We start from the raw sequence: 25184 nt of genomic DNA, 5'->3' as shown, positions 1-25184 counted from the left end.
TGTTTTGATGTTTAAATACAGAATACATTATAGTTCTTATGTTAAAGATAATCAATTTCTGATTTGTCAGTTTCATAGTAACCTCAAATTCTAAGACACTATTCTCATACTATAATTAGAGTTTGAGGGAGTTAGAGGGAAAGTAAAACTTTTATTACCTTGAGATATTCATCCATCTGATCAATGAGACTAGTAAAGAATTCATATGCATCCTGCTGTTCTCTCACATAAAGTTCTTTATTCCACATCTTGAAAATCTATATAACAAAAATTAAATGTTTTTAAAGGAAAAGTAGCACTTGCTGAATGTGGTAGAAAGGGTACATAAAAGAGCACTTAAATGCTTCTAAAAATCAGGTTCACTATTAGGATGTGAACATTTCTAGTAAAGTGAGACTAGCTTGTATTCAGCCATCCACCCTTTTTCCTAGTCCCCTTACAATCATAACAAGTCTCTGAAATCAGAAGTGGATACTGGGTAAGATCTAGGCCATGGAACAGAGAATTTCTCTCTTAGAAACTAATCAACCTATGGGGAAAAACACAAGGTGATCCTCCAATATGTGAAACACAGTACAGCAATGTTTCAAAGTAATGTTCTTGGCCGGGTGCGGTACCTCACGCCTGTAATCCCAGCACTCTGGGAGGCTGAGGCGGGCAGATCACCTGAGGTCGGGAGTTCAAGACCAGCCTGACCAACACGGAGAAATCCCATCTCTACTAAAAATACAAAATTAGCCAGGCATGGGGGTGCATGCCTGTAATCCCAGCTACTTGGGAGGCTGAGGCAGGAGAATCACTTGAACCCAGGAGGTGGAGGATGGCGTGAGCCAAGATCGCGCCACTGCACTCCAGCTTGGGCAACAAGAGCGAAACTCCATCTCAAAAAAAAAAAAAAAAGTGTTCTTTATTTAAAGATATTAGTGAAATTGTCACAGGGTCAGGGGAATGATATGAACAAATATTGCAAAGAGCTAAAATAATCATGAAAAATACTCAAAACAATTAAGATGAGCAAATTCCTAGGAATCATGAATGACTATTCTCAACATTCTAATGATTTGAAACCAAGTACCAATTTCAACAAGGGTATACCAAATCCTTTTAGAGTTTCTTGGCAAGGAATTAGTCTACAGTTAATAAAAACAAAAAACCATTATCATTAGAGAAAGAATGTAGCCAAACTCCAAATATTTAACATCTTTAAATCTCAAGAGTTACTGGGTGAAATACCTTCCAAAAATTCTCAGGTACATAATACTGCAGCTTGCTTTCCATTAAATGCCCAAAGAGAGACTGCACTTGGTAAAACACGCTATCATCTGGATTGTCTGTGTCATCATCCACCGAAAGTAACGACTGCACAGAAAAGAAACATATCAAGCTTGAAATATTTAAAATGCTTCACAGGTAACTCTGACATATGTACACGTTAGTACCCACATTACTTTTTTAGAATGTTATGTATGTTTGGACATGGCTGTAATGCTGCAGATATTTAACTTTAGTAATTTCTAGCTGGTGTAATTATGAACAAATCATGTCCTTAAGGTCTGATTATGAAAATCGGTCTAGTAGTAAGTGCAGCCCAATACACATGGAATACTCCCAAAACCACTGACTACCATATTATAAGCCACTACCATATTATCATAAAGTGTTCATGGTAGACCCCATATATTTCTAAAATACTAAAACAGTAACCTTATGGAACATAATTTAAAAACAACTTTGGAGTTCAAAATTCACATTAGGCCAAGTCCATCCATAATACAGGCAGCTTATTACAACAGCAGCTTTATAAAAATGTGTGATTATAAACAACATGTCTCTACACATCTCAGGAGCTACAAAAAAATCACCATGTCTCGTTTTAGCAAACCCCAAAAGCAATAAAAAACCATGAAACAATTTTCAAGTAACGGACATATTATCTATCATACCAAAAAGGATAGAAAAAGGAAATCACCTCAGGGAGCCCAGGTTGCATATACAGCTGCTGGAAGACTGCATTCATATAACAAGTTGCACCACCATTCCTCAGCCCCACAAACCCTGAACTGGACCTGCTATCCACTGGGGGAAGGTACTGGGAAACAGAGGAATAGAAACAGTAGAGGAGAAGAATGAGCATCTCTGCCACAGACACATTTATACTATAGCTATGTGGGAGATACATTCACAGATTTACCCATCCAGTATGTTATGAAAGCTATGCTGGCAAAAACCTATGTTCATGAAGTACTTCTGCAGATGCCGATATAATTATCAAACTATAACTGCTATCTCAATGTTGCTTCTTCATTCATAAAATACCTGGCAGATAGGTGCATATTCGTTTATCTATTTATATAGTCACTTGACTATCATTCAACAAATATTGATTAAATACCCTACTATACGCCAGGCACTGTGCATGGGATATAAGAGAGAACAGAAATGTGCATGGCTCCTGATCTCAAGGCGCTTATAGTCTATTAGGGTAAAGAGGCATAATCAAGCAAATGTCCTGATATATATTCATGAATTAAGGTAGTACTCTGAAAAAAAGGAATGTGAGTCTAGGAAGTGATTACCATGAAGGATCCTGACCAATCTGGATGGTAAAGGAAGGCTCATATTGTAATTCCTTTTAGAGAAGGTAACACTCTTCTATTAAACTTCTTCCAGTACACATATAATTAAATAGGTGATTATCCTACCATTTTACTTACAGGTGTTTTGAAATAACATAGACCCCAGTACAGAGCTTTTCTTGGTAGAAATGATCCAGAAAAAGCATAGTGGATAAAGTTCAACATGGCATTTCTCCAAGTGGAAAAGGATACTGTAATTTTACACTTTGAAATGCTATTATAGCAAGATCTTGGTTCTCATGCCATGACCAGAATCATGTTATCTGCACTTATCAAGTATCTGCATCCATGTAATAACCAACTAGCAGACATAAATGTGTAGGTCTTCTAGACCTCAAGGAATTGCTAAGTATTACTTATTCTTCATTAACATCAGACATATACTTAGAGCAGGATTATTTCTAAGACCTAATTAACACTGAAATTCATTTGTAGTCCAAAGCATAGATTAAAAAAAAACTGGTTTATAACAGTGTTAAAAATATAAATATCTAACACAGATATTGCCTTCATTATGCTGATATAATTTTTGATGTAAGGAAAAATACAAAAAGTTCAAAAATCTGATTAAATAAATGCATATAAAGTAACACATAACCTATAAACTAAAGCATTATAAACCATTTTGATCAATCAAAACCATTTCCAATTTATGACAGCCCACATTTCTAAGTCTTTGCCAAGTGCTAGTCCCTCTATTTAGGACATCTGTCCCCACTTCCTTTCCTACCTAACCCCTATGTTCTGTAATACTTAACTCAGGCATCCAGAGGGTAAGTCTGACTATCTGTGATGTTAGAGAATACAAAAGGCAGCTTTGAAAGCATCCTCCCATTTCTGGTCTGGTATTCCAGTGGACCTGCAATATATTTCCCTCTCGTAGATCCCAACATACACTAAGCTATTTCATGGCTCCACAGCTTTGTTCATATTCTTCTCATTACTGGAATGGAATGACCTTCCCACCTTGCTTCACCTGGCTCACTAGTTTTTATGGCCCTATTTTAAGTTTCATCTCCTCTAAGAAGCCTTCTGAGCTGGTGGTGAAGTGCCTCTCTGTGTTAGTAGAGCATTCAGGACATACCTCTATCTTATATCGTATCACATTATATTGCAATTATCTGCTTATGGGCTTCTTTCACTATACACTGACCTGCTTGAGGGCTGGGATCCTATTTCCATTTTTGAGCTCCAAAAGCCAAATATGCCTCTTAGCACATACTAAACTCAATAAATCTTCGTTGAATTTAACTGAACATAGGCTGTACTGTGATAGAGCCAATGTCTACTTGACTTGTATCTCTAGGGTCTGGCCTATGCCCAGCACAAAGTTGCTCAAAAACTAGGTTGGAAAGCTACTTTTTACTTATTTACTTGGCAGTTATTTTAGAATAACTACCAAGCAATTTGAAAATGTCTTTAATTAAAAGGATACTATTTCACAATATATTCAGTATATTAGAGTGATACTATAGCTTATACTTGATTTGAGTATGTGAACACAGTAAGCAAAATAATAATACTGACTTTCTTTGTGGTCAGCAGAACGCAAATACAGTCTTAAAATTATATGTTTAGGAGATCATTCTAAAAAAAATTAAGTTCATCAAGGTCTAGAAAACCTACATCAAACTCCTTGGTAAGAGCAGGGTCAGGTTGGTGATGCATAGAAAGCAGTTCTTTTATAATAATTTGAAGATTTGAAGGTGAACTATCAGCCAACATCACAAGGACTTCATAGGCTGCCAATCGGCTATTTGCTGTACTACACCTAGAAGCAAGACACAAGTCAATTTCAACAATGAATAATCTACTTAAATTACTCATTAAACTAAAACAACAGTTGGAAGTAGAAGAGCTCCAATTTGTCCAATTTGAGGATAAACATACTTAACTCAGGTCTAACCCCAGACATCTAGTAATCGAGAGGTCATGAATACAGAAGGAATTAATAACTATTTTCTTGGCCTGATGATAAAGTAGCAAAATTCTTTCACTTATGATCAGAATAGTCTTATCTAACGAATGAATCAGCAAGAATGGAGGAGAAAGAGTAAAGAGAACTCTGTAATAAAGATGACATGGGAATAACTGTCTTTCAAATAAAATAGGTATGTAGAAAGATTTTATCGCTGTCATCCTAAGATCTGAATATATAACTGGCAGCAAAAGAAGGCTGTAAAAACCAGAACAGATAGCTGTAAACATTTTATGTGAACTTTCTATGAAAAACTGGAGACAGAAATACAGCTTGTCAAATCAATTCATTTAAAGTGACACAAAAGATAACTAGCAAGCATTCTGCATGAAATCAAAGGCTTTCTACACTCCCTGCCTTGTAGTAGAAATCACTTTGGGGACGGACAATAATATCTCACTTTAACCAATGCTAACCTTGTATTACTGAGGGATCACTGGTGGCCCAAGCCTGTAATCCCAGCACTTTGGGAGGCCGAGACGGGCGGATCACGAGGTCAGGAGATCGAGACCATCCTGGCGAACACAGTGAAACCCCGTCTCTACTAAAAAATACAAAAAAAAAAAAAAAAAAAAAAACTAGCCGGGTGAGGTGGCGGGCGCCTGTAGTCCCAGCTACTTGGGAGGCTGAGGCAGGAGAATGGCGTAAACCCGAGAGGCGGGGCTTGTAGTGAGCTGAGATCCGGCCACTGCACTCCAGCTTGGGCCACAGAGCGAGACTCCGTCTCGAAAAAAAAAGAAGGATACACAGAAAAGAGGATAGCCAACCTCTGGGTGAAACACTCAGGGAGTGTAGGAGGCATTTAAGGGGGGGTTATGAGGTTTTTAGACCAGCACAACACCAGGCACTGAGGACAATGGCCATGGAGCTGGCACTGTCCTTTGCTTCTTATCTGAACTTCAGGGTTGCAAAGAACAGTAAGAAAAGAATAGGGAGGTGCCATTTACACAGGTTAAACATTAAAAGTTGTTTTGTTACAGTGATACAAACTAGCATTACTTCTGAAAAGAATTTCTGTGTATTTTAAATCTCTTTCTTCCTTGAAGGTTTTGGCGGGAAAAGACTGGGAGTTACTGTGATAAATCAACACCATTCAGTACAATGGGGAGGGATGAACAAATGTTTCGTTTTTTAGTCAAGGCACTGTATATGATTTTTATAAAAACACTCCTTCCTTCTTCATTTATGGAGGAACTGCTTTTATTCATAATACAACTGCTAAAGAAATGTCTTTTGTGTTTACTGAAAATTAAAATATTCACTTGTTTCTGCTGCTTTAATAAAAGACTTCCATAGACCTAGCACCAAATCTTCCAAAACAGGGCTGGGATAGCAATGAGGATGGGAGTCACGGCCTGAGGAACACCCCAAGAGTTCTAATGAAGGGTTTTGCTTTTTTTTCTTACCTAAAACAGATTTTGCTCATGAGGCAACTTTAAGTAAAGAAATATTTATACATGGTAAGATACCTCTTAGGATTCCACAAAATACTGTTTATTATGCCTTGTCCATTTCAATAACCACTGATATTGTACAGGAACCCTTTTCACTATAAATAGCAAATCAGTTTCTTCCGGATTACTCAATTAACTCTGGTTTTCACAAGAAAGGAACAACGTTAGTTAGATTTGGAGCAAATGAAATAGCAGCTTGTAGCTCTGCCTTGTCTTCCTACCCACAAGAGTAAAAATACCACTCAAGTAGGGTCAACATTACAAAGAGATATTTCAAATTTGTATCCACAAAACTAATACAAAATTTGATTCCAAAGTTACTACCGCAATAAATCATAAGCAGCTGCAGTTAACAGAACACAGCCAGCACTCAGCAAACCACAAGGTTCATGCACTAAAGCACCTATCGTTTTCTCCTGAGAAATCTTCAAGATTTTACTCAGAGCCTATTTACTTGTACTTTGGACATAATTCTTATAACCTTCATTTCTCTTGGAATTTGTTACTGACCAAGTTAGCCACATTTCATTTGTTCTTCCATTCTGATGATAATAATGGTGCCAGCACACTTGCTCCATGCTTACTATGTGCCAGGCAGGCTTGACGCTAAGCCCCTTCACATGCATTTCTTCATTTAGTGGATAACATAGGATATACAGACTCACAGATGGAAGACAAACTCCAAGTTAACAAAATCTTTTGGGACTGAAGTTTCAAATTAGAATTTTTACCAAAACTGAACACAACGTGCATTTTCCATACTTTGGATGAAAGTCCTGTTGACTGATGGCGGCACTGCCAGCTGGAGAATGACTATTTAAAATAATTCTAGAAGCTCGGAAAAGGAAGTCATCTAACAATGGTTTAATGAGTGATGAACCTGGAATAGAGCATAATATTCGTGTTGAAGATGAACACATATTTTAATTCAAAGATCCTATCTTGCGCTTTCTTATCAGAGCAGCAAAGGTACCTGAGGCTACCCAAAAGCAGGGCATTTAGTTTAATTTAATGTTTATTTTTTGAGAACTTACTACATGGCAAAGCTTGTGGGGTAGAATACAAAGGGGACAGAATACAAAGATAGGTAGGTGAGGGTGCTTTCCCTTATGGGCTTACAGTGCAGTGAAAGGAGTCAAACTTTCACTTTAGAAACACAAGTGCCAAGAACACCACGAGGCAGAATGGTTTGAGTGAATAGTTTTTACTCTGGGCATAGGGGAGTCCACGTAAGAGTTCCTGAAACTTTTAAAATCTTGCCTCTTTAGTTTAAGATGGTTATGTCTTTCTCTCTCTGGTTAAGAATCACTCTTTTCTATATATCCCCAGTAGCCAAGAATATTTTGTAAAGCTTGGTTTGTGTTATAAAAGAGTTAATTTTTCATTTGTCTTCTGAATACAATTTATAATACTGAATAATCTTTTACAAATTACATGTGCACCCTAGGAGAACCTCATATGTACCCCACCACTGGAGGGCAGGGGTGGTTAGGGGCTGCCTCCTCAGATGAGAATCCCCCTCAAAAGAAGACAGACAGTAAATTATGTATTATAAAGTACTTAACAGCAAAAAGAGAAAAATCTACTTTGAATTATAATTCTTACTTGGTATTAGGAAGTTATGTGATCCAGATATTTTCAACACTATAAAATTCTCTATGTTGTTTAATGATACGGGTAAAGTACACCTTAAATTTGTTAGCCACTAAAATAACAGACAATTTCCTACTGGGTGAAGGGTCAATTTTCCATGGAACACTTGGCATCTATCTTATTTTCCCAATGACACACAACACTGGCAATAATTGAGCACTGAAGAATCTGCCATATAAGATGAAGCGATAATTACCAAGCATTTCCTTTTCTGCCCCACAGAGTGAAAGAAGGGTCTTGATGAGGCGTAAGTGCCCTGCCAGTAAGATGTTGTCTGCTTCACTGGTCTCACATTCAGCTGTGCGATTAGGTTCAAAGTTATCCAGCCAAGTAATCTCATCTTCAAGCATGGTAGCTGGGCTGATCCTTAACTGCTCCATTTCTGAAGCTAAGAAGGAAAAAAAAAATCCATTACAAACAAAGAAGAATTTTCCTTTATGGAGTCAAAGTCTTGAATTAAAGTAAGCAAAGTCAAGCAGTCAAAGTCTTGAATTAAAGTAAGCAAAGTCAAGCCCCAATTTTCTACTTCATAGATTTTTAAAAAACTATCATTAAGGCCGGGGCTGCTGGCTCACATCTGTAATCCCAGCACTTTGGGAGGCTGAGGCGGGCGGTTCACGAGGTCAGGAGTTCAAGACCAGCCTGGCCAGCATGGTGAAACCCCGTCTCTACTAAAAATACAAAAATTAGATGGGCACGGTGGTGCCTATCTGTAGTTCCAGCTACTCAGGAGGTGGGGGCAGGAGAATTCCTTGAACCCAGGAAGCAGAGGTTGCAGTGAGTTGAGATCATGCCACTGCACTCCAGCCTGGGCGAAAACAGCAAGACTCTGTCTCAAAAAATAAACAAAACAAACAAACAAAAAACCCCACAAAACTGTCATTAACAAATGGCAGGCGACAGCTGCTGCTCACAGGGAATGAAGGCACCCTCATTCATAAACTACTTATTGGTTGCCTCCTCTGTGCAGGTCACTGTGCCATACGCTGAGGCTGTAAGATGAGGGAGACAAATCCCACTCTGAAGGAGCTCCTGGTTTGGTGGGGGGTAGCAGAGGTCCCAGGAAACAAAATCTTTTAGAGAAAGAAGGGGTATAAGGGTATGAGGAGAATCAACACTCCTGCAGTGTTACCTGAACCAAGGGAGGGCTGAGTTCAGCAAAGGACAATGAGGTCAGAAGTACAGCTGCCAGAGTCCAGGTTTCTAAACAATGTGACAAACTCCTGAGAACTACTCTGTTCTTTTGTATTATGTATTTCACTTGCCCCTTCAAACAAGGACTTACAGCACAATTTCACATTGGAAATTGAGACTGGGGAGGAGAGGAAGAGTGATTATGCTCTTCTTCCACTGTACTATAGTGAGAAGTAAGCAGGGTCTCCACACAGTGAAGTGAAGAAGGACCCTTTAGGGTCAGTCAGAGCTGGACTGGGACCAGATACAAACCCTATGTCTACCACTTACTGTGTGATCTTCTTTCCTTATTATACAATGTGACCAGCACCTACACGGCAGGGTGCTGTGTATGAAGTGCTAGTGTAGGCACTGGCTTACGGAAAACACTCCAGAAATGGCAAATATTGTTTGTTTCAAGACATGTTATTACCTGAGAATTAATTCCCCTCACCTCCCAAGATCTTAACAAGAGATCCTGGGTCCCTCATTTATCACTCAACAACACAGGGAAGGTCTAGATTAATAACTCATTCATTCATTTCAAAGTTGCATGTGTATAGCCAACTCATGATTCCTGTCCTTGCTGCAGAGCAGAAAGCAAAGCCTGGATGGCTGCTGGTCAGCTTTCCCTGGGAGCCTGGGTGAAAACCAGTGTTACGTGAGACTGTAAGATGGACATGGAGTCCACCCACTTCGCTAGATCCAACAGATCTTCTCTCTGAATCAAGACACACTCTCACACTGTATTAACTCCCTCTTCACGAAACCAATTCCACTGCAGTGCTCAGAGCAATGTGGCCTGTTATTTTCTTTTTTGGTGACTTTGTCTTGCTCTGTCACCCAGGCTGGAGTGCACTGGTGCAATCTCGGCTCACTGCAACCTCTACCTCCCGGGTTCAAGCGATTCTCCTGCTTCAGCCTCCCAAGCAGCTGGGATTACAGACACATGCCACCACGCCCGGCTAATTTTTGTGTTTTTGGTAGACACAAGGTTTCACCATGCCGGCCAGGCTGGTCTGAAACTCCTGATTTCAAGTGATCTGCCCGCCTTGGCCTCCCAAGGTGCCATGATTACAGGCATGAGCCACTGCATCCAGCCACCTCCTGTTTTTGACAGACACTTGCAAAACTGATGAAGGCATGTGCCACCATAGAAATGTTGTTGAGGATTATTAGTCACTGTCTTTATGTGTCCATTACATGATGGCCTTTGTATGAAATTTCTTTTAGACTTAGGTGCTGGGAAAGAGATTTGCTTCTTTTGAGAAAGTATTCTATTTCTTCTTACAGGGCATTCTAACCATATGCTGAACAACTAACCATACACTGTTTTCTTTTTACTTCTGGCTTTCAGGAACCTCACAAATTAATTCTGAGGTATTTTTTTTCCTCCCAGCCTTGACGTTCTTTACCAATTGCTATTTTTGTGGATCCTGATTTTTATTTTATTAATTTCCTGTAAGCTGAAGCAAATTCTTTGTAAAGAGTGGAGAACAAACTCTTGATGTGAACCAAAATTTACAGAGCATTGCAACATACATTTGCATTATTTAAGGGTAAGTACAATTAAAATCTCAGCACACTAACAAAAGAATTTCTAACCATGATACTTTACAAGTAACACTAATGAACTGACTTCTAACACTATCAACATGCTGCAATAAAGAGTTCCTCTTTCCTTCGACAATCAACCTTTAAAATTATAACAGACTACACTGGAGAGAAAGACCCTTCATAATAGTTTTGTATCAGTGTAATTAAAATATGAGCCTTAGATAATTTAAAAATCAACAAATTTTCTCAATTCATTAATGACTGGTTATGTAACAGAAGAAGAGCTCACTGGTACACAGGTTTATATGCTATTTTCAAGAAAACAAGGTTCAAATTCAAACAATAACTGTAATTTTATTTACACCTGAGATATGTAAATCATACTTAGAAATGTCCATGTGACTTTCTCTTCTACTCTTCCCCAGTCCCTCTCCCCTACATATTAGTCATTTACTTACTTGTCAGATCATCTAATAACTGGCATCTCAAGTCAAAATACTCCATACACTGAGATAACAGTCTAAAAAACAGAAAGGTTTCAGTTACTAATAAGAGGCTGATTTGAAAATAAAAAGTATTTTCCTTGTAAGAACAAGTTTCATAAGCATACTACTTTCATATTAATTCAAATTCTATATTTTAGCAAGAAGCATATTGATTTTACTAATACAAATATAGTAATAGAAATAACAGTGTAAAGAGAGGGAAACATTAAATCTATCACATCTTAAAATAATAAATGCACTGATTGCATACATAATACACTCATTACATTCATTCATTTACATTTCAACCTGTATCTGCTAAGCACCTACAAATGCCTGGAACTGTTTTGGGAGATCAGTGAAATTAAGAAGGGAGACAAACAACAAATTAGAAATATACTCATTTGTCAAGTGGTAATATGCACTAAGAAGAAAAATAGAGCAGAGTAAGAAGAGAAAGACACAGGGAAACTATTTTACAGAGGATGACCAAAGAAGCTTTTTCTGCAATTATAGTAGTGAACAGCACAGGTTTTAGAATCAGACACAAATGGGTTTTAAACCTGGCTCCCGTACTTATAGCAACTGGATGTCCCATGGACAACTATTACACTTTTAACTTTTAGTATTGTAACTTCTAAAATGCTTACTATAGTATTGGAAATAAAAAATAGATGCATATATACAAACATGTAGAAAAGGTTCAAGCACAAACTAATGAGGAGAATATATAATTAACCAAGAATTATGGTTATAAAAAATGAAGACAATAAAACTGCCAAACTCATTAGGCCAGTCTGAGGATTAAAAGAAAAACATACATGAGCAGTTTAGTATGCTGTGTGGCATATAGTTGGCCCGTGGTAACTGCTATTATTATCACCATACTGTTTTTTTTCCCTGGTATTTAGCATGCAACTATCATCATCACACTACTGAGGGAGAAAATATGTACCAAACTTGGGCATTAAAAAAAGCTGTGAGACGTAATTTTTTAAATTATGCAAACATATAATTAAAGATTCAGTTTGATGTGAAATTAAAAAGCTCTACCTTCAACAGATTTTTAAGGATTCTTTAAGAGTGTACGTGAAAACTCTCGTCTAATGCTTTCTGCTTCTTCCGTAAAACTTAGAGGAACTTAATATTAAATAAAAAATTAAATCTTAACGTGTACTTATATTAAGTAAACTGGTTTACAAGTATAAGCACAATAACTTTAACTTCTTAAAAAATGGCTCAAACATTTATACTGAAGAATCATTTGTCTTTCAAATAAAAAGTTCGTCTGTTTAGAAAAATTTTAACCAGGAAAAGTTGGAATTCTAAAGTAAAAAGTATACAAAGACAAAAGAAGAAATTTCTACAGCTTTTAATTCACATGTTTACTAGGGGAAGCCATTCTCTGAAATATCACTAAAGAATTATTTTTTATTACCAGAAATACACAGCTAATGTCTAATTCAGCTTAAATCTTGATGGTAAACTATAACATGATTTTTAAGTTTTGGCTGAATTTTTAACATTTCTAAGTCACTCACAATGACCTTATCCCAGAAAACAAAATCTTGACTTCTTTCTTAGACATTTGGAATGCTAAAACAGAAGGTTAAATGTTTCAAAATAATATTTATGTAGAAGCCTGGATATGGGGGCCAGAAATCTCTGTATATTAGAAAGTGAATGAGAATATAACAAGTGTTTATACACACATTTAATCCTGTAATAAAGACTTGCAAACAACAGATAAAATTATAATTAAATTTGAGAAATTCTATAGATTATACATATTATATCTAGAAAACAGAGGTATTAAAAAAAAAGTCAAGAATGGATCAAAGAAACCAGAAGGGAAATTAGAAAATATATTAAGACAAATGAAAACAAAAATACAACTTGCCAAAAATTATGGGAAATATCAAAAGTGTTATGAGATGGAAATTCATAGCTATAAATGCTTACATTCATTTTGTTAATCTTTTCAAAAAATCGGCTCCTCGAATCACTGATTTTTTGAAAGGTTCTTCGTGTCACTATCTTCTTCAGTTCTGCTCTGATCTTAGTTATTTCTTGTCTTCTGCTAGTTTCTGAATTTGTTTGCTCTTACTTCTCTAGTTATTTTAATTGTGATGTTAGGGTGTTGATTTTAGATCTTTCCTGCTTTCTCCTGTGGGCATTCAGTGCTATAAATTTGCCTCTAAACACTGCTTTAGCTGTGTCCCAGAGATTCTGGTACGTTGCGTCTTTGTTCTCATTGGTTTCACAGAACTTATTTATCTCTGCCTTAATTTCATTATTTACCCAGTAGTCATTCAGGAGCAGGTTGTTCAGTTTCCATGTAGTTGTGCGATTTTGAGTGAGTTTCTTAATCCTGAGTTCTAATTTGATTGCACTGCGGTCTGAGAGATTGTTACAATTTCCATTCTTTGGCTGAGGAGTGTTTTACTTCCAATTACGTGGTCAATTTTAGAACAAGTGCAATGTGGTGCTGAAAAGAATGCATATTCTGCTGATTTGGGGTGGAGAGTTTTGCAGGTGTCTATTAGGTCCGCTTGGTCCAGAGCTGAGTTCAAGTCCTGAATATCCTTATTAATTTTCTGTCTCATTGATCTAATATTGACAGTGGGGTGTTCAAGTCTCCCACTATTACTGTGTGGGAGTCAAAGTCTCTTTGTAGGTCTCTAAGAACTTGCTTTATGAATCTGGGTTCTCTTGTATTGGGTGCATATATATTTAGGATAGTTAGCTCTTTTTGTTGCATTGATCTCTTTACCACTGTGTAATGTCCTTCTTTGTTTTTTTTTGACCTTTGTTGGTTTTAAAGTCTGTTTTATCAGAGACTAGGATTGCAACCCCTGCTTTTTTTTTTTTTTTTTTGGCTTTCCATTTGCTTGGTAAATATTCCTAGACCACTAGCCAGATTAATAAAGAAGAAAAGAGAGAAGAATCAAATAGACACAATAAAAAATGATAAAGGATATATCGCCACTGATCCCACAGAAATACAAACTACCATCAGAGAATACTATAAACACCTCTATGCAAATAAACTAGAAAATCTAGAAAAAAATGGATAAATTCCTAGACACATACACCCTCCCAAGACTAAACCAAGAAGAAGTTGAATCCCTGAATAGACTGAGGCAGTAATTAATAGCCTACCAACCAAAAAAAAAAAAAAGCCCAGGACCAGATGGATTCACAGCTGAATTCTACCAGACGTACAAAGAGAAGCTGGTACCATTCCTTCTCAAACTATTCCAAACGAGAGAAAAAGAGGGACTCCTCCCTAACTCATTTTATGAGGCCAGCATCATCCTGATACCAAAACCTGGCAGAGACACAACAAAAAAAGAAAATTTCGGGCCAATATCCCTGATGACATAGATGTGAAAATCCTCAATAAAATATTGGCAAACTGAATCCAGCAGCACATCAAAAAGCTATCCACCACGATCAAGTCGGCTTCATCCCTGGGAAGCAAGGCTGGTTTAACATATGCAATAAACTAGGTATTGATGGAACGTATCTCAAATATAGTAAGAACTATTTATGACAAACCCACAGCCCATATCATACTGAATGGGCAAAAGCTGGAAGCATTCCCTTTGAAAACTGGCACAAGACAAGGATGATCTCTCTCACCACTCTTCTTTAACATAGTACTGGAAGTTCTAGCCAGGGCAATCAGGCGAGAGAAAGAAATAACGGGTATTCAAATAGGAAGACAGGAAGTCAAATTGTCTCTGTCTACAGATGACATGATTCTATATTTAGAAAACCCCATCTTCTCTTGGGCCAAAATCTCCTTAAGCTGATAAGCAACTTCAGCAAAGTCTCAGGATACAAAATCAATGTGCAAAAATCACAAGCATTCCTACACACCAATAACAGACAGAGAGCCCCCATTCACAATTACTATAAAGAGAATAAAATACCTAGGAATACAACTTACAAGGCATATGAAGGACTTCTTCAAGGAGAACTACAAACCACTGCTCAGGAAATAAGAGAGGACACAAACAAATGGAAAAACATTCCATGCTCGTGCATAGGAATAATCAATATCGTGAAAATGGCCATACTGCCCAAAGTAATTTATAGATTCAATGCTATCCCTATCAAGCTACCTCTGACTTTCTTCACAGAATTAGAGAAAACTACTTTAAATTTCATATGGAACCAAAAAAGAACCTGTATAGCCAAGACAATCCTAAGCAAAAAGAACAAAGCTGGAGGCAACATGCTACCTGACTTCAAACTACACCAAAAGGCTACAGCAATCAAAACAGCATGGTACTGTACCAAAACAGATTTATAAACGAATGGAAGAGAACAGAGGCCTCAAAAATAATGCCACACATCTACTACAACCATCTGATCTTTGACAAACCTGACAAAAATAAGCAATGGGGAAATGATTCCCTATTTAATAAATGGTGTTGGGAAAACTGACTAGCTCTATGCTGAAAACTGAAACTGGGCCCCTTCCTTACATCTTATACAAAAATTAGCTCAAGATGGATTAAAGACTTAAACGTAAGACCTAAAACCATAAAAACTCTAGAAGAAAACCTAGGCGATACCATTCAGGACACAGGCATGGGCAAGGACTTCATGACTAACACACCAAAAGCAATGGCAACAAAAGCCAAAACTGACAAATGGGATACAATTAAACAAAAGAGTTTCTGCACAGCAAAAGAAACTATCATCAGAATGAACAGGCAACCTACAGAATGGGAGAACATTTTTGCAGTCTATCCATCTGACAAAGGGCTAATATCCAGAATCTACAAAGAACTTAAACAAATTTACAAGAATAAAACAACTCCATCTAAAAGTGGGCAAAGGATATGAACAGACATTTCTCAAAAGAAGTGGTCAACAAACATGGAAAAAAGCTCATCATCACTGTAGAGAAATGCAAATCAAAACTGCAATGAGATACCATCTCACATCAGTTAGAATGGCGATCATTAAAAATCAGGAAACAACAGATGCTGGAGAGGATATGGAGAAACACTTTTACACTGTTGGTCGAAGTGTAAATTAGTTCAACCATTGTGGAGACAGTGTGGCAATTCCTTAAGGATCTAGAACCAGAAATACCATTTGACCCAGCAATCCCATTACTGGATATATACCCAAAGGATTATATATCATTTTACTATAAAGACACATGCACACGTGTGGTTACTGAGGCACTGTTCACAATAGCAAAGACTTGGAACCAACCCAAATGCCCATCAATGATAGACTGGATAAAGAAAATGTGGCACATATACACCATGGAACACTATGTGGCCATAAAAAGGGATGAGTTCATGTCCTTTGCAGTGACACAGATGAAGCTGGAAACCATCATTCTCAGCAAAGTAACACAAGAATAGAAAACCAAGCACTGCATGTTCTCACTCATAAGTGGGAGCTGAACAATGAGAACACATGACACAGGGAGGGGAACACCACACACCGGCCCTGTCGGCGGGGGGAGGGGGAGTGGCGGGCTAGGGGAGGGACAGCATTAAGAGAAATACCTAATGTAGATGACGGGTTGCTGGGTGCAGCAAACCACTATGGCACGTGTACACCTATGTAACAAACCTGCATGTTCTGCACATTTATCCCAGAACTTAAAGTATAATTAAAATAAATGCTTACATTAAAAACAAGAAAAGGATCCAACTGACAACCTAACTTTACACCTAAGGAACTAGAAAAAGAAGAACAAACCAAACTTAAAGCTAGCAGAAGGAAAGAAATAAGTAAAGATTAGAGTGGAAATAAAGAATGATAAAAAAATACCAAAAAGAAAAAAAAATCAATGAAATCAAAAGTTGGCTCTTTGAAAAGATCAACAAGACCAACAAACCTTTAGGTAGACTAAGACAAAAAAGGCAGAAGGATCAAATTACTAAACTCAGAAATGGAAGTGGGTACGTAACTACCAATTTTACAGAAATGAACAGGATATAAGAGAGTACCATAAGCAACTGTATGCCAACAAATTAACCTAGATGAAGTGGACAAATTTCTAGAAACACAAAACCTACCATGATTGAATCAGAAGAAACAGAAAAGGTAAACAAATCTACTTAGCAAGGAGACTGAATTGGTAATCCAAAAAAATTTTAAAAACTCCCAACAAAGAAAAACCCCGGACTAGATGGCTTCACTGGTGAATTCTAACAAATATTTAAAGAATTACCACCAAGTCTTCTCAAGCTCTTTCAAAAAACTGAAGAGGAGGTAACATTTCCTAACTCATTCTATGACCCAGTATTATCCTGACAGAAAAGTCAGAAAAAGACACCACAAGAAAACTACAGACCAATATCCTTTATGAATGCTAATGCAAAAATCCTCAACAAAATACTATCAAACCAAAGCAGTGCATTTAAAGGATTACACCCCATGAACAAGTGGGATTGACTCCTGGAATTCAAGTATGGTCCAGGGTACAAAAATCAATGTAATCCCATATTAAGGGAAAGAAAGAAAAAGACCTACATGATTATTTCAATCAAAGCAGAAAAAGCATTTGATAAAATTTAACCCACTTTCATGATAAAAAACACTTAACAAACTACAAATAGAAGGGAACTACCTCAACATAATAAAGTCAGATACGAAAAACCCACAGCTAACATACTCAATGCTGAATGACTGAAAGCATTTATCCTAACAGCAGAAACAAAGATGTCCACTTTTTTTTTTTTTTTTTTTTTTTTTTGAGACGGAGTCTCACTCTGTCGCCCAGGCTGGAGTGCAGTGGCCGGATCTCAGCTCACTGCAAGCTCCGCCTCCTGGGTTTACACCATTCTCCTGCCTCAGCCTCCCGAGTAGCTGGGACTACAGGTGCCCGCCACCTCGCCTGGCTAGTTTTTTGTATTTTTTAGTAGAGACGGGGTTTCACCGTGTTAGCCAGGATGGTCTCGATCACCTGACCTCGTGATCCGCCCGTCTCAGCCTCCCAAAGTGCTGGAATTACAGGCTTGAGCCACCGCGCCCGGCCAGGATGCCCATTTTTACCACTTCTATTCAACATAGTGTTGGAGGTTTCAGCCAGAGCAATTAGGCAAGAAAAAGAAATAAAAGACATCCAAATTGAAAAGGGAGTAAAATTATCTGTTAGCAGATGACATGTTACTGGGAAAGCCCTGAAGTTTCTGCAAAAGAAACTGTTAGAACTAATAAATTCAGTGAAGTTGCAGCATACGAAATCAACACAAAAATCAGTTGTGTTTCTTACACTAACAATGAACAAACTGAAAAAGAAATCAACAATTCCACCTACAATAGCATCAAAAACAATAAAATACTTAGGAACCAACTTAAGGAAACGAAAGACTTGTTCAGTGAAAACTATAAACATTGCTGAAAGAAATTAAAGACGACATAATGAAAAGACATCTTGTGTTCAAGGATTGAAAGACAAAATCTTGTTAAGATGTCATTACTATTCAAAGTCACCTATAGGTTCAATGAAATCTCTATGAAAATCCCAAAGACATTTGCAAAAACAGAAAAACCCATTCTAAAATTCACATGGACTCTTTAAGTAGCCAAATCAATCCTGAAAAAGAGGAACAAGGTTGAAAGACTCATACTTCCTGATTTCAAACTTAGTACAATACTACAGTAATCAAAACAGTGTTATACTGGTATAAAGACAGACATACAGACCAATGGAATGGAAATGCAGAACTCAAACATATGGTCCTGATTTTCATCAAGGGCACCAAAACCATTCAATGGGGAAAGGATAGTATTTTTTAAAAAGCAGCACTGGGGAAATTGGATATTCACATGGAAAAGAATGAAGTCAGACCCTTACCTCCTTACACCATATGCAAAACTAAACTCGAAACGGGTCAAATACCTAAATGTAAGAACTACAACTATAAAACCCTTAGAAGAAAATGGGGAAAACTTTGTAACATAGGATTTGGCCATAATTTCCTGGCTACGACAGCAAAAACACAGGCAACTAAAGACAAAATACATACATAGAACACCATCAAGAGAGCTAAAAGACAACCCACAGATTGGGACAAAATATCTGCATATCGTATTATCTGACAAGGGATCAATATTTAGGATATATAAAGAATTCCACAACAAATAATCCAATTTAAAAATGAGCAAAGGTCTTAAAATAGATGTCTCTCCAAAGAAGATATATGAATAGCCAACAAGCACAAGATAAGACGCTCAACATTAGTTATCAAGGAAATGCAAACTGAAACCACAGATGCCAATTCACATGCATTAGGATAGCTACTATCAAAAACAAAATGAAACAAAAACAAAAACAAAAATCCTAGAAAACAATAAGCATTGGCTAAGATGTGGAGAAGTTACGAGAATCTTTGTACATTGCTGGTGGGAAAGTAAAATGGTACAGCCATTGTGGAAAACAGTATGGTGGTTCCACAAAGAAATCAAACACACAATTACTAAATGATCTAGCAATTCCACTTCTGGGTATACACCCAAAAGAACTGAAAACAGGGATTCACATAGATATTTGCACACCCATGTTTGTAGCTGCATTCACAAAGGCCAAAAGGTGGAAACACCCAAATGTTCATCTATGGATGGATATACCAATATTGTTTATACATAGAACGATATATAGTTCAGCCTTAAAAAGGAAAGAAATTCTGATTCATGCTACAACATGAATAAACCTTAAGGACATTATGCTAAGTGAAATAAGCCAGACATATAAGGACAAATACTGTATGGGTCCACTTATATGAGGTACCTAGAGTCGTCAAATCCTTAGAGACAGAAAGTAGAATGGTGGTTGCAATGGGATGGTGGAGAGGGAACAGGGAGTTATTGTTCAATGGGTACAGAGTTTCAGTTTAGGATGACTAAAGAGTTTTGGAAATAGACAGTTGTGATGGTTGCATCACAATGTATATGTACTGAATGTCACAGAACTGTACACTTCAAACGGTAAATTTTATGTTATGTATATTTACCACAATAAAAAAAATTTAGCAATTCAAACAAAATCTACATGTCTTTGAACAGTCTGTTTACATTCTTTGTCCCTTTTTAACTTGGCTGTTGGTCTTTTGCTTAATAATTTATAATAGTTATATATATATATATCTCGAGTTAGCTTATTGTCTGTCATGTATGTTGCAGATTTATTTTCCCAGCTTGGTGATTGACTTTTCACTTTGAGGTATTTTTTTTCCTATATAGAAAATTTTAATTTTTATGGAGTCAAATTTTTCAGTCTTTCATTTAATTACCTCTTCACGGAGATAGTGTTTCAGTTTAGGATGATGCAAAAGTTTTGGAGATGGACCTAATTTATAAAGCACATAAACGAGTAAAGGAAACATTGACTTCACAAATCTCCATGACACTTTATAAGCCCCATAGCAGGGGCTGTGTGGTAAAGGTGAGTTAGAAAAAGTCATATGAACTTGAGGTCAATGTGAGACCCCTACCTCCTATCCTGGGACTAGACTGAGGAGCACATGCATGCAGGCTCACCTGTAGAGGTAAGACGGGGCAGGCAGAACAGTTATCTCACGAGCCTGGACTACAAGCTCTCTTACATACTGAAGCATGTATAAAACCAAGAAAGCAAGCCAGGAGGATACCCCGGCTACCTCTAGACATGGAGCTATGAGATATCTGCACTGAAAAAGTGATGCACAAGGGGAGAGAATCAGTATAACCTTTACACAGTGACTGGGCTCCAGTAATTCCAGGCTCTCACCAATCAGGTGAACTCCTTTTTCTCTCTGGGGTAGATGAATCACACAGGGTGAAGTGAGAACTAGGGGTATGGAGAAGAAGGCCTGGTAGTGTTTCTTCTAACTCTCCTATCCAAATGCCGTCTTTCAGGACCCAAATGTCAGAAGAAGAAAGGAGAAATTCTAGTCATCTCAATAATGCACTGTGGACTTTAGGGGAGCAGCACACAAATTATCATTTATCCTCTCTCTGTATAAGGTGAGCTTTTCCATTTTTATTACATACCTCTGATTGACTCCTCTCATAATACTAGTTGGAGACCAGAGAGGCAGCTGAGCCGTGAGGATGACGCCTAGAAGAAACTGATTTGGCTTCTGCACATCCGGATGCGCTGATGTGTCTGTCTGACTAAGAGTGTACAGCTGATCACAGGCAACCCGGCGAATCTGAAATTACATGATCAGCAGCAAAGGACAGACATGAATCAACATGTTGAGACTACTTCAAGAGTGATTTTCTTCCAAAGTCCACCCTATTTAGTCACTCAAGTTACTGAAGGATACTAGAAAGGTATGAGTGTTTCAGTTTTTAATGGTAAGGTTTCCACTGAATAAACTAAGGCTAATTAAAACCCACGGTGGTTTGGGAACTGATTTCCCAAATTATTCTACTATTTTACTCTACTCAATAGGTTTATAACTTAATGTAAATGAAAATAAGAAAAAAGAAAGTTTAAGTTAATCCTCAAGGTCATGTAAGAATGTCAGGACTATAAAATCTAATGAAAGTTTATGGGTTGAGGTTGATCTTTCCTGATTCTGACCAACATGTGGATGCTTAATGCCAGCTGCCCTTGCCAGTTATGGATGTCAGACACTGGTTGTAACATTGTTACAAACAAAAATAACTTACTAACATTAGTCTCATAACTTTTGATGGCATATGGAGGAGACAGTAGAAGGAAAGGCAGTAGAGTCCAAATGGTTACTTTTCTTTCATGGTCTGCAGCCCCTCTGTACACTCCCTGAGAGCACCCAATGCCACTCCTGTATTCCCAACAACGTCACAGGTAGTTGAGAGAGCTCACAAAACAACAGGACCAAAGGATTTTTGTAAGTAACGTGAAAAATCCTCACCTCAGCACTTGGTGATCCGAGCAGAATATCAATGATGAAATCAGCAACACAGGGCAAGTTATAGAAAGATGCTAAGAAGAAGAAATGGGGGATGTGGGTGTGTGAAACAAGTTAGGTAACGCATTTTCAAATTTTGATTAATTTCTTAAGCTCATCTTAAGCATAAGCTCATCTCTTTTACATACAATAATTCAGAACCTTTTACAACTGCTTTTATGCCTATCCATTTACCCCATAAAATTCTAAGTTACTTAAGAGAAGAAACCGTGTCTTATTTTTGGGCCCCATATTTTAGCATAATGCCAGTTACAGAATAAATGTCTTGCCTTGAGAAACTATCAATAGTTGCAAACTATAAAATATACCCTAAAATAAACTTACAAATAATAACAGATAAAAGTTTGGAGGGAAGTTATTTTTTCATCTTGATTTGAAAATATATCTATGTTAAACAATTCCAGGAAAATTAAATGAAATCAAACAGCTAAGAGTAGGACTAGTACACTTTTTAAAAGTGGAGTTGCTAAAACTTCATTTCTGAATATTTATTTATTGAGAATCTACTACACATCAGACAATGTTTAGGGGCTGGAGATTCATCAGGGAACAAAATGCATAAAAGTCTCTGTCCTCATGGAGCTTTCAGTGTAGTTGGGGAGGAGATAATGATAATAAACACAATAAATAGGCAATTATTTTGCATGTTATAAAATGATAAATGATACAGGAAAAAAATAAGGTAAGGGGTCTGGGTAGCGCTGGGGCAAGAAGAGCATTGTAATTTTTTCAAAGGTGGTTGGGGAAAGTCTCAGTAAGCATACTGGAAAGAGAGAACAAACAGCCAGTGCAAGGGAAGGAATGTATGCTGGCTGTTGGGGGAACAGCAAGGAGCCCAGGGTGGCCGAAGCACAGTGAGTAAAAGGGAGAGTAGAAGCAAAGGCACAGAAGTATCAATGGGTACACTGTGTCCACCCCTCGTAAAGATTTGGCTTTTACTCGGTGAACTGAGATGCCACCGAAAGGCTTTGAAAGAGGAGTGACACACTCTGACTTAAAATGTAGAAGGTCCACCCTGGTTGCTGAGTAAAGAATAAAGTGCAAGGCAGAAGCAGGGAGATGAGTTAGGGCACTCTTGCTATAGTCCAAGTAGGAAGCAATGGCAGCTCAGAGGGCACCAACAGTGAAAGGGGTGCTAAGGGGTAGAATCTAGAGAGGGCTTGAAGGGGGATGTGCTGACAGATTAGAAGTAGGGGGTGAAAAAAAACATATCAAAGATGAAGCCAAGGTTTTTGGCCAGAGCAACTGGAAGAACAGAACTGCTTTTAAGTTGAGAAAACTCTAGGGTGATATGGGCAGGATTAGGGGAGCTCAGTTCTGGAAATGAGAAGTTTGGGATGTCTATTTGATATCCAGCTGGAGATATCAGGACAGTGGTACAGGCCATAGACCCAAATTTAGGTGTTGTCAACACATAGCGGAATTCAAAACTGTGAAACTGCACGAGATCACCAAGGGAATGAATGGAGATAGAGAACAGATGATGAGGAGCTGAGCCCTGGGGTGCTCTCATGTTAGAGAATGATTAGTAATGGTCCCCGTTCACCAAAGCCAACAATAAAGATGAAAGGGTACATCTTAAGTTACACAATTTTTAATACTAGTGTCATTATCAGGAATTGATATACAATTCTAATTCTCTAATTTACGAACTAGTAAATTTGGGCTGTTTGAATCTCTCAACTAGACAGCAAGCTTGTGGCGTGCAGACACACTGCCCTGGTGACAGCAACTGTGGAACCCCATATACAAAGGTGCTCAACAAATATTTCTTCAGAATGAGCTACTTTAGCATCATCCTTAGCTACTCCACATGCCAACTTCCCGCCTTTTTCATTTCAACTAATGGGACCATATCTATAAAGAAATGTAAATAATTCCCAACAGAAATGTGGCCTTTCCCTGAAAGAGATTAATCACAAACAAGCCTCCAGCACACCTAGTTGCTGGCTCCGAAGCTGTAGGCACGTAACAAGAAGAGACAAAGCCTCTCCCGCAATCAGCGAGTCTTTGGTGGATACAGACTGTTGTCGAACACAGATTCCTGCATGCAGAGCTACCGGTTCTCCTTCACTTCCAGAGCTGCAATTGCTTCCTGAAAATAGGTAAGCAGAAATTTACTGTGGATCCAACAGGAACTATGCAATATTTTAATCTTTTTACTATATGTTCCAGAATCCTCATGTGACATTAAATACTTCAAGAAAGCACTTAGGTCCAAGAAGCAAGAGAGACTTAACGCTGTATTTGAAACACTCTACTTTTTCTTTAAAACACATTTGCAGGCAATCAAAATGTGTTCACAAGGCAAAACTAATTTCAGGTGACAGAAATGAGAATAGTGCAATTCTGTGGGCCTGAGGGAGCCCTCCAGAGGATATCAGAAATGTTTCCTACCTTGTAACTTGATGTAGATGGGTTATATGCACACAAAAACCCTAAAAATCCCACACGCTTTACTGTATGTCAACATTTTAAAAACTTCCTTTATTATTGAGGTATTTCTAAAACAGAAATAGAGCAGGAAGACCAAACAAAGCTGGGAAATAAAGCTATATTTTCAAAAGGCCTAATGAAAAATAACCTGGCAAACGAAGAAAATAACTGTTTTCCAGGACAGAATTCTAAATGAATTTGTATTATTGCCACAATGATTGGTTTCATGACACTTTTATACTCAGCTAAGCTAAAAACTGCTGATTTGGTTTCTTCACTTACTCTGTGTGTTTATAAATATTTTTCTTCTTAAGTGAAACATGACATGCATATAGGAACATGCATAAATACTAAGTGTATACAGAGCTTGATGAATTTTTACTCATGCTCACAAGCAAGAGAAGAGGGTCTCCCCCTTTTGTGACTCTGGCAAACCTACACATAGATAATTTTTATGGCTATTTCTTACCCAATGGTCTCATTACTGTCTCTTTTTAATCAGTACCTGAACTGCTGAGTCTGTTTCGAATTCCAGCAGGACACAGGGAATTACTTTCTTTAATTGGCTGGCTACTCCCAACAAGATCAAGCCGTCCTGCAGCCGCAGCCCATGACAATCTCATGAAGCAAGCCACAGTAGAAGTGAAATCACTTACTTCCATCGTCTAAAGAACGGAACAAGTATTATGAGAAAAAGCAATACTTGAACACATGCCCTGACATCTACAACCTTCTTACAGGTCTCAGTTTCATAAGCCTCCTTTCCCTCCAAGGTCATCCAGAAGGATGGCCTTTCTCAAGCTGCCATCCTGCTCAAGGACTTTCAATTTCTCTGTTTTTTCATCTGTAAAACAGATTGATCTTCATGCTGTGGCTTCAAATTATGCTTT

General features: G+C 37.7%; 1 protein-coding gene across 3 annotated transcripts in view; it reads right to left on the bottom strand.

Annotated features, from left to right (window-relative positions):
• The window catches only part of USP24 (ubiquitin specific peptidase 24), a 147905-nt gene that overhangs the window by 33552 nt on the left and 89169 nt on the right, over positions 1–25184 (bottom strand). For all 3 annotated transcript variants that reach the window (XM_023187807.2, XM_023187800.2, XM_023187790.2), the window contains exons 35-45: positions 24800–24959; positions 23798–23953; positions 21802–21872; positions 20951–21111; positions 10910–10971; positions 7918–8109; positions 6831–6948; positions 4263–4407; positions 1970–2089; positions 1234–1359; positions 159–257 (exon numbers count right to left, since the gene is read on the bottom strand). In XM_023187807.2, the coding sequence (XP_023043575.1) occupies positions 159–257; positions 1234–1359; positions 1970–2089; positions 4263–4407; positions 6831–6948; positions 7918–8109; positions 10910–10971; positions 20951–21111; positions 21802–21872; positions 23798–23953; positions 24800–24959 (1410 nt within the window). The remainder of the gene's footprint in view (positions 1–158; positions 258–1233; positions 1360–1969; positions 2090–4262; positions 4408–6830; positions 6949–7917; positions 8110–10909; positions 10972–20950; positions 21112–21801; positions 21873–23797; positions 23954–24799; positions 24960–25184) is intronic.

This window comes from Piliocolobus tephrosceles, chromosome 1 (genome assembly GCF_002776525.5).
Source record: "Piliocolobus tephrosceles isolate RC106 chromosome 1, ASM277652v3, whole genome shotgun sequence".
In the NCBI taxonomy this organism is placed as follows: domain Eukaryota; kingdom Metazoa; phylum Chordata; class Mammalia; order Primates; family Cercopithecidae; genus Piliocolobus; species Piliocolobus tephrosceles.
This window is presented reverse-complemented; position numbering and strand designations above follow the sequence as displayed.